The 9,620-nt window shown below is 45.7% G+C and overlaps 1 protein-coding gene and 1 non-coding gene across 2 annotated transcripts; both read left to right on the forward strand.

The window, feature by feature from the left end:
* Nucleotides 1-5,982: 5,982 nt before the first annotated feature.
* LOC116476111 (U6 spliceosomal RNA) lies at nt 5,983-6,088 on the forward strand. The gene has a single exon (XR_004250162.1). It is a non-coding gene; the product is annotated as a U6 spliceosomal RNA (small nuclear RNA).
* Nucleotides 6,089-8,906: 2,818 nt separating this feature from the next.
* On the forward strand, nt 8,907-9,377 carry LOC116474155 (large ribosomal subunit protein eL29-like). Its single transcript, XM_032761421.2, has one exon. The coding sequence runs from the start codon at nt 8,916-8,918 to the stop codon at nt 9,375-9,377; it is 462 nt and encodes a 153-aa protein (XP_032617312.1). The 5' UTR covers nt 8,907-8,915.
* Nucleotides 9,378-9,620: the final 243 nt, after the last annotated feature.

The following is a 9,620-nucleotide window of genomic DNA, read 5'->3' on the forward strand; positions in this document are numbered from 1 at the left end:
GGTACTTGTTCTTGGTGGATGTTCTAAGAATGTCTATTAAATGAATCAATTGCCATTATGTGATTTACCTCCTCTATAGATTATAAAAAGAAGGCTTTTCCCAGCCAGGCACAGTGGTGCACACCTGTAATCCCAGCACTTTGGGAGGCCAAGGCGGGTGGATCACTTGAGTCCAGGAGTTCGAGACCAGCCTGGGCAAAATAGTGAGACCCTGTCTCTATTTAAAAAAAAAAAAAAATTAGTCAGGTGTGGTGGCGCACACCTGTAGTCTGTAGTCTCAGGTACTCCAGAGGCTGAGGTGGGAGGATTGCTTGAGCCCAGGAGGCAAAGGTTGCAGTGCACTCCAACCACCACTGCACTCCAACTTGGGTGGCAGCGTAAGACTGTCTCAAAAAAAAAAAAAACTTTTCTGGGAGGTTGCAGTGAGCCATGATTGTGCCACTGCACTCCAGCCTAGGCAACGGAGCAAGACCCCTGTCTCAAAAAAAAAAAAAAAAAAAAAAAAGAAGAAGAAGAAGAAGGCTTTTTGCCACTGTTGAATCTTCCACAGCTCCTAGCACATACTGGGTGCTCAGTTGCTTTTCTCATTTGCTTGCTTGCTTGTATGACCAAATACCTCCAGCCACCCTGTGACCTGGGATACATTTGAGTTCTCAGTTTTCCCAAAGCTGACAGGGATCCCAGGCTGGTCTTGATTGACCTGGAAGAGTCTGTCCAAAGGAGGAAATTATCTCCCCATGAGGATTATTCTATTTGTTTCCTCAGGATTGGGTCTGATTGGAATCTAGCCAGGAACTCAGATGGTCCAAGACAGATTTGAGTTAGATATTCACACCCAGCTGATTCTGCCTGCCCAGGGAACAGGAGCATCTGTCAGGTGCCAGGAAAGTCAATGACAGATGTCTCCCCGTGGGTGCAGGAAGAGCTTCTGCAACTTCGGCTGAGGGAGATTCCCCAAGTGACAGCACTGCCTCTGCCCCCATTTACATTTTGATCTAATTTCTGCATGTGATATCGGAACTGATATTCTTCTGGTGGGAAGGGAATAAAGCAATGACAGGCCTGAATCATCTTCATGTGCTCATCAGGAGAAATCATGTTTTTCTACTAATAGAAGGGCAGGGTTTTCCCCTCCATGGGTTTCAGGCAATGGAATGTCCTGCTGCCTCCTCAAATTAGCTTCAAATGCCACCGGGAGCAGCAAAAGGAGACTGGGCCGCGTGTCTGGTTCATAAATTATTTGCTAGCTCCTGTGGTATTCTTTTTTTTTTTTTCTTGAGCGTTTTTGTGCTCGAGCCATTGGTTTCTGATACAGCTTGCTTGAGAATCAATATCTTTCAATGCTAGAAGATCTAATAATTTCTAGGGCCAGCAAGCATTTATTTGAAGAATTTTCTGCAGGGCTGGCAGGCATGAGAAATGCCTCTTTCATGCAGTGGGGAATTAAGGTCTCTGAACTTGCAGTGCATGAATTCAAGAAGCAGGTAGAAATGCTCACAGTTTGGGATGTAGCTTTGTGTAGTGTGGCCCAGGGCGAGATAATCCAAGTTTAAGTGCCTCCTCTGCCCCCTTATTATCTGTGTCACATTGGATGAGTCGCTTCATGCCACTGAGCCACATTTGTTCATGCATCGTATGGTCACTGAGCATCCAAACCGCATGGAATGGAGAAAAGAGTTGACTGAGCATCTGCTCTGCCCCTGGCACTGTGGCAACTGTTTTTTTCATAGTTTTCTTTTCTGTAAAATGTAGTTGATACTGTGCCTGCTCTTTGTCCCTCCAGGATTGCCATAAGATTCAAAACAAGATAACGTGGGAAAGTATATTGGGAGCAGCAAAGCATATAACCATGTAGAGGCCTGTTACCTCTGCCTTAATTCAGATTTTCCACATTCTCTCACTCTTCCAAGTATGTACAAACTTGCCTGGGTGTGGCTTTGTGGGGCTGATTTTTCACCATACCCCATCTAAGTTCAGTGTAGACACACAGCTGGGAGTGTAGTATTTCCTTCCGAATCCATGCCCCTAGGTGCACGTGTCATCTTGAAATGCACAACACCAGTAAGAACAGCAGCTTCCCACATGCTTTGGAAGATTGAGGCTGAAGTGGGTATGAGTCACGTGAAGTTGAAGGGCTGGGTTTGGTACCTTTGTGCTGTTCATTCCTATGTTGTCAGGGACAAGATCTGAGTGGTTAGATGAAACTTGGTCTCCTGCAGCGAAAACAGCATGGGCTCAGGAGTCAGACTTACCCATCCAGGCCTCTTTGCTCTGCCAGTTACTAGTTATATAAAGATGGCTTGACTCAGCTTGGGCAAAAAGGAGAATGTAGTGGTAGGATCCTAGGGCATCTAGAATAAGGGATAACTGGAATAAGGACTAAAATGTCTCCAGGATATTTTCTCCTGGTTTTGTTTGTCCCCCTCCCCCCATGTTGGCTTTCTTCTTTCAGTACAGCTTTTTCCCCAGAGAGGGGATCATGGCTTTTGGTATCTTTCATGTCTCATGGATCTAGCTTCACTAGCAAAGAAGGCCTGGTTTCTTCCTTCAATTCCAGTTTCAAAAATCCTGGGGCTGAGTGTGGTGCTTTTTGCTTGTGATCCCAGTGCTTTGGGAGACCGAGGTGGGAGGATTGCTTGAGCCCAGGAGTCCAAGCCTGCAGTGAGCTGTGATCGTGCCGCTGCACTCCAGCCTGGGTGACAGAGTGGGTCCCTGTCTCAAAAAACAAAACAAAACTTAGGCCGGGCAAGGTGGCTCACGCCTGCAATCCCAGCTCTTTAAGAGGCCAAGGCGGGCAGATCACGAGGTCAGGAGATCGAGACCATCCTGGCTAACACAGTGAAACCCTGTCTCTACTAAAAATACAAAAAATTAGCAGGGCGTGGTGGCAGACGCCTGTAGTCCCAGCTACTCGGGAGGCTGAGGCAAAAGAATGGTGTGGACCCAGGAGGCGGAGCTTGCAGTGAGGTGAGATCGTGCCACGGCACTCCAGCCTGGGCGACAGAGCAAGACTCCATCTCAAAAAACAACAACAACAACAGCAACAAAAAACAAAACAACAAAAAAAAGCAAAAAAAAAAAACAAAAACAAATCAAACTTATCTGAATAATATTATTACAGAACTGAAACAAAACCCAAAAATACTAGCGTAAGTATATAAGAACATAATTGAATGTGAAATTGTTCTGTTTTATGTAAATTATGTTTAAAGCTAATAAAGGGGAAATGTAGAAAATTATAAAGAATTTAAGAAATAAATCAGGAATTTCAAGCTATAATAAACCAATACATTAAAATAGATATCATTATATATGCAATTTATAATATACAAGAGTATGTGTAATTAATCAGTTTTTCTTTTATATTTATAGAAATAGCTGAATGACACCCAAAGAGCATATTTCTCTGTGTTCCGGAGGAAGAAAGTTATCATAAGCAGAAATTATAATAACTGAGCGCTGTCTCCTAAGTGGCCAAGGTAACAGTTTCTTGATCACAAACCCAGCTGGCATTTACAGGTACTGTGAAAGACTAGATCAGACCTTGGCAACTGAGGGCAATATGGCTCTTAGAAAGAACTGAAGGATATAGTTCAAGGCTTAAACCAGCCCTGCTCAAATTTGCCTCTGAAAAGCAACCAAAATTGAGGCCCCATCATTTGAGGTCTGGCCAAATGGCCTTGCTGCCTGTCTCCCCACCTCCCTGTATCTTCTTGTAGTTCCTGTCTACTTTCTAGGGTCATGGTAACAATGGTCAAAGTATCTAGTCACTTGCCTAAGTAGGTACTCAATAAATACTGCTTTGCTTTCTTTCTCCTATGGCTCCACACATCTTTTTAAAAAAATCATGAGCACACAAACAATGTTGGCTAAGACATTTCATTGTAAGAGCCAGCTACACGGCTCAAATATTGGCTGTGGTACCCTCTGATTTGTTTCAAATTCACCCAGGAATCCCACAATGATTCTCAATTTGATCTGAGCAAGCACAATTGGAAATATATCTTAGTATTCTAAATGCTTTCCTGGCCCATTAGGAATCAGGCAGGCTACAGCATGTTTGGATAAAGATTCACATCTAACCCATGAACATATATAAAATACTTATATCGGTTATCTTGTGTTACACAGACACAGGGACAAAATTATAGTGTATGGTATGCCAAAGGCTCAAAATAGCAGGACAGTTATTTAAATTGTAGTTTAGAATTCCTCAAATCACTACCTTTTCCTAAGAAGTCCATATCCTTATGACATTGTAAGCCCAATAATGAAAGGAGGAAATATAGTGTCTATCATCTGAATGTGCAGACTCCATCATATGGCAGAACATTTGTAACTAGCCACGTGGCTTGGGGCAAACCACTTTATTTCTTCAATCTGAAAAACATTTGCATACCTACCTCATACAAGGCTTTGAGATGGACTTCTGAGGGATGACTCAGACATGGCTTTAAAGAGAAGGGCCTACTGGGTATGGACTTTCAGTAGAGTTAAGTACAGAATCTGCAATAGTTCTAGAAGCAGAATGGTATATTCAGGAATGGGGATAAGCAAGTGGTCTGATTTGGTTGAAGTATATGGGGCATGCAGAGAGTGCAGGGGACTAAGGTTGTTGGGGGGCTATTTATTGGATGTAGAGGTCATAAGAGGGGAGGCATCACAGATTTGGAGCCTAGGTGACTTGGAAAATGGGTTGCCCTTTTTTATTTATTTATTTATTTATTTTTTTGAGACAGAGTCTCGCTCTGTCGCACAGGCTGGAGTGCAGTGACGCCATCTCTGTTCACTGCAACCTCCTCCTCCCAGATTCAAGCGATTCTCCTGCCTCAGCCTCCCGAGTAGCTGGGATTACAGGGACCCACCAACACGCCTGTCTAATTTTTGTATTTTTAGTAAAGATGGGGTTTCACCATGTTGGCCAGGTTGGTCTTGATCTCAGGTGATCCACCCACCTCAGCCTTCCAAAGTGCTGAGATTACAGGCATGAGCCACCGCGCCCGGCCAACTTTGGTTTTAAATGTACATCCTAGGTTTTAAGATTCTAGTTGGACATTCAGCTGGAGAGTCCAGAAGGTAGCTGAAATGTGGGATTGGATCTTGGGAGTGTTTCAGTGGACATATAGATCTGAGAGCTGCTGAAAGTGAAAGTTGAACCTGATTGGGTCTACTTACTAGGATGTAGGTTCAGTTAATGCAGTCATGATACCCAATTAATGGTAAGCTTAAACCAGACAGAGGGTATTTTCTCTCTCTCTCTCTCTCTTTTTTTTGAGATGAAGTCTCACTCTGTCGCCCAGGCTGGAGTGCAGTGGCGCGATCTCGGCTCACTGCAACCTCTGCCTCCCGGGTTCAAGCAATTCTCTGCCTCAGCCTCCCGAGTAGCTGGGATTACAGGTGCCCGCCACCACACCTGGCTAATTTTTGTATTTTTAGTAGAGACGGGGTTTCACCATCTTGGCCAGGCTGGTCTTGAACTCCTGACCTCGTGATCCACCTGCCTTGGGCTCCCAACATGCTGGGATTACAGGCATGAGCCACCGCGCCTGGCCTTTTCTCTCTTTTTCACATAATTCAAGAGTAAGCAGCCTAGGGTTGGTGTGGTGGCTCTGGGACGTCAGAGACTCAGGTTCCTCCTATCTTTTTGCCCCACCAAGCCCAGGGTCATGCCTTTGCTCACATTGTCCAAGATGGCTTAACACTACTGTAACTGTACTTCCAGGCAGTGGGAAGGAGAAAACAAGTTAAAAGTATGACCTGGAAGTACTGTAGGACTAGAACCCTGGTCTTTAGCTAAACTCATGCTAAACCCACAATAAAGATTATATTTCCAGTCTCCCTTACAGATAAGTGGCCAATCAGAGGTGAGCCAAATACACATGAGCACTTCTAGATCCATTCTACAAACATCTTTTGAATATCACTATGTCCTTCCATACTGAGTCACAGGGAACAGTGCTGTGAAAGCCAAAGGAAAGGAGAGTGCTTGCTTCAGCAGCACATTTACTAAAATTGGAACCATACAGGAAGATTAGCATGTCCCCTGTGCAAGGATGATGTGCAAATTCGTGAAATGTTCCATATTTTTTCCTTTTTTTTTTTTTTTTTTTTGAGACAGAATCTTGCTCTTTTGCCCAGGCCGGAGTGCAGTGGCGCTATCTCTGCTCACTGCAAGCTCCGCCTCCCGGGTTCACGCCATTTTCCTGCCTCAGCCTCCCGAGTAGCTGGGACTACAGGCGCCCGCCACCACGCCCAGCTAATTTTTTGTATTTTTTTTAGTAGAGACGGGGTTTCACCGTGTTAGCCAGGATGGTCTCAATCTCCTGACCTCGTGATCTGCCCGCCTCGGCCTCCCAAAGTGCTGGGATTACAGGCGTGAGCCACCGCGCCTGGCCTGAAATGTTCCATATTTTTAAAAAAAGTCCAGGCACAGTGGCTCAAGCCTGTACTCCCAGCACTTTGGGAGGCTGAGGTTCAAGACCAGCCTGGGCAATATAGCAAGACCTCATCTCTATAAAAAAATTTTTTTAATAACGAGAGACTTCTGAAAGAGGGGTTTCACAATGTTACAGATCAAGGAGGAGGAGAACTCAAGACACGAGGGCAGTGCTTCTCAACCAGGGCCTATTTTGCCACTTCCAGGGGACATCTGGCCATGTCTGGAGACATTTTTGGCTTGTGATGACTGTGAAGGGAAATGTGTGTGCTTTTATCATCTAGAAATTAGAGGACATAGGTGCTGCTAAACACTCTGCAATGCATAGGAAAACCCCCAACAACGAAGAATAATCCTGGCCCCAAACAGCAATTGCGCTGAGGTTGAAAAACCCTGCATTAGGAGATTAGGACAGGCCGGGCCTGGTGGCTCACGCCTGTAATCCCAGCATTTTGGGAGGCTGAGGCAGGCAGATCACCTGAGGTCAGGAGATCGAGACCAGCCTGGCCAACATGGTGAAAAACCATCTCTACTAAAAATACAAAAATTAGCCAGGCGTGGTGCCATGCACCTGTAATCCCAGCTACTAGGGAGGCTGAGGCAGGAGAATCACTTGAACTCATGAGGCGGAGGTTACAGTGAGCCAAGATCACGCCACTGCACTCCAGCCTGGGCAAAAGAGCTGGACTCTGTCAAAAAAAAACAAAAAAAATCCTGAAGCCCAGGTCACACCCAGGCCAATTAATTCAGAATATCTCAGGGTGGGACTTAGGCATCAGTATTTTAAAAAAATACCAAGTGATTCCAATGCACGGCAAAGTTTGAGAACTATGGGATCAGGAGGTAACTGGTAAACTCTCTGAGAAGGAAGTTTTGACAATTACTGGCATACAGAGGGTTCTTGACAACTATCTGTTGAGTGAGCGAATACATAAATGAATAACACCACGAGGATAGAAGCAAATGGTCAGTGGTTGAGGAAATAAGTTGGAAGTGGAGGTTGGGGGAGAGCTTTAAGTACAGATTACTCCTCCCTAAACTCTGGTTGTATCAGGAAAAAGAGAAGGGGTAGCACATTGAGGGAGAAGCAGATACAGAAAAGATTTTCTGTATTTTTATTTTGTTTTATTTTTTTATGAGACAGGGTCTCACTCTGTCACCCAGGCTGGAGTGCAGTGGCACAATCACAGCTCACTGCAGCCTCAACCTCCCGGGCTCAGGTGATCCTCCCACCTCAGACTCCTGAGTAGCTAGGACTACAGGTGCCCACCACCACACCCAGCTAATTTTCATATTTCTTATAGAGATGGGATTTCACCTTGTTGCCTTGGCTGGTCTGGAACTCCTGTACTCAAGCAATTCACCTGCCTCAGCCTCCCAAAGTGCTAGGATTACATGTGTGAGCCACTGTGCCCAGCCGGGAAAAGATTTTCTATTTTTAGGTTGATTTAGAATTGAGCATGTTTGTGGGAAGAGGGTAAGAAGTTAGGAGAAAGAAAAAGGGTAAGGACATGAGGGATAAGAGGAGTCATCAGTGGAGGGGATGAGATGAGGCATGTGCTTTCTGCAGGGGAAGAGATGTTCCTAGAGACAGAAGGTAAAGATATGGACTAATTCTAAGATAAAGGTGATGGCAGGGGTGGGGGTGGGGTCTTGAATGACCTCCATCTTCCCTATAAGTAGAAAATGAGGTCTTATAATAAGCGTGGCAGGGGTGGATTTGGGGCTTGAGGGAGTTGAGAAGTCTTAGGCAACACTGTATAGAAAGCCATCGTCAAAAAGAGCCCAGGCCAGGCGCGGTGGCTCATGCCTGTAATCCCAGCATTTTGGGAGGCCGAGGCGGGTATATCACCTGAGGTCAGAAGTTCGAAACCAGCCTGGCCAGCATGGTGAAACCCCCTTCTCTACCAAAAATACAAAAAATTAGCCAGGCGTGGTGGTAGGCGCCTGTAATACCAGGTACTCGGGAGGCTGAGGCGGGAGAATCACTTGAACCTGGGAGGTGGAGGTTGCAGTGAGCCAGTTGCAGTGAGCTGAGATCACACCATTGCACTCCAGCCTGGGCAACAAGAGGGAAACTCCGTCTAAAAAAAAAAAAAGCCCAGGTGAAGGCCAGGTGACATTTGGAATTGTGAATCTATACTGGGTCAAACCAGCGTGACCTTGGGACTTTCTCCAGCAATACCCTGCCGTGTGGGAGGGGAGAAACGGCAATAGGAGCCAACTGGGGCTGGGAAAACACGGACAGTAGAAAGCCAGTGAAGGGAAGAAATCCTTGGCATTTATGAGCACATTTCAAAATGGCTGAACATGAGATCTAGGCCGGGAGGAAATATGAGTGAAATGAAAAGAGTCCTGATAATTGGAGAGAAGAGCATAGACGAATGACTTAGAGACACCATGAAATGTTCAGTGGTAGAGAAAAAGAAGAATATTTCCAGTTCTAGGCGCTTTGGGAGCCACAGCTTAAGGTGCAGACATGGCCAAGTCCAAGAACCACAGCACACACAACCAGTCCCGAAAAAGGCACAGAAATGGTATCAAGAAACCCCGATCACAAAGATATGAATCTCTTAAGGGGATGGACCCCAAGTTCCCGAGGAACATGTGCTTTGCCAAGAAGAAAAACAAGAGGGGCCTAAAGAAGAGGCAGGCCAACAGTGACAAGGCCATGAGTGCACGTGCTGAGGCTATCAAGGCCCTCATAAAGCCCAAGGAGGTTAAGCCCAAGATCCCAAAGGATGTCAGCTTCAAGCTCGATCACATTGCCTACATTGCCCACCCCAAGCTTCGGAAGCGGGCTCGTGCCCTCATTGCCAAGGGGCTCAGGCTATGCTGGCCAAAGGCCAAGGATCAAACCAAGGCCCAGGCTGCAGCTCCAGCTTCAGTTCCAGCTCAGGCTCCCAAAGGTGCCCAGGCCCCTACAAAGGCTTCAGAGTAGACACCTCTGTCGGCCAATGTGAGGACAGAAGGACTGGTGCGATACCCCCCGGGCTGCCATCTGCATGGGGCTGGGGTCCTCAAATAAACCTGAGGCAGGAAAAATAAAAAGAAAAGAAAAAGAAGAATAAGTTGGGTCAGAGGGAATTTCATAGAATGAGATTTAGAAGTCAAGCCACTTTAAATAATAATAGAATCTAATATGTGGGTTTGATTATATTATCTCTTAAACCCCTTCCAACTC

This window comes from Hylobates moloch, unplaced genomic scaffold (genome assembly GCF_009828535.3).
Source record: "Hylobates moloch isolate HMO894 unplaced genomic scaffold, HMol_V3 SCAFFOLD_10, whole genome shotgun sequence".
Lineage (NCBI taxonomy): Eukaryota > Metazoa > Chordata > Mammalia > Primates > Hylobatidae > Hylobates > Hylobates moloch.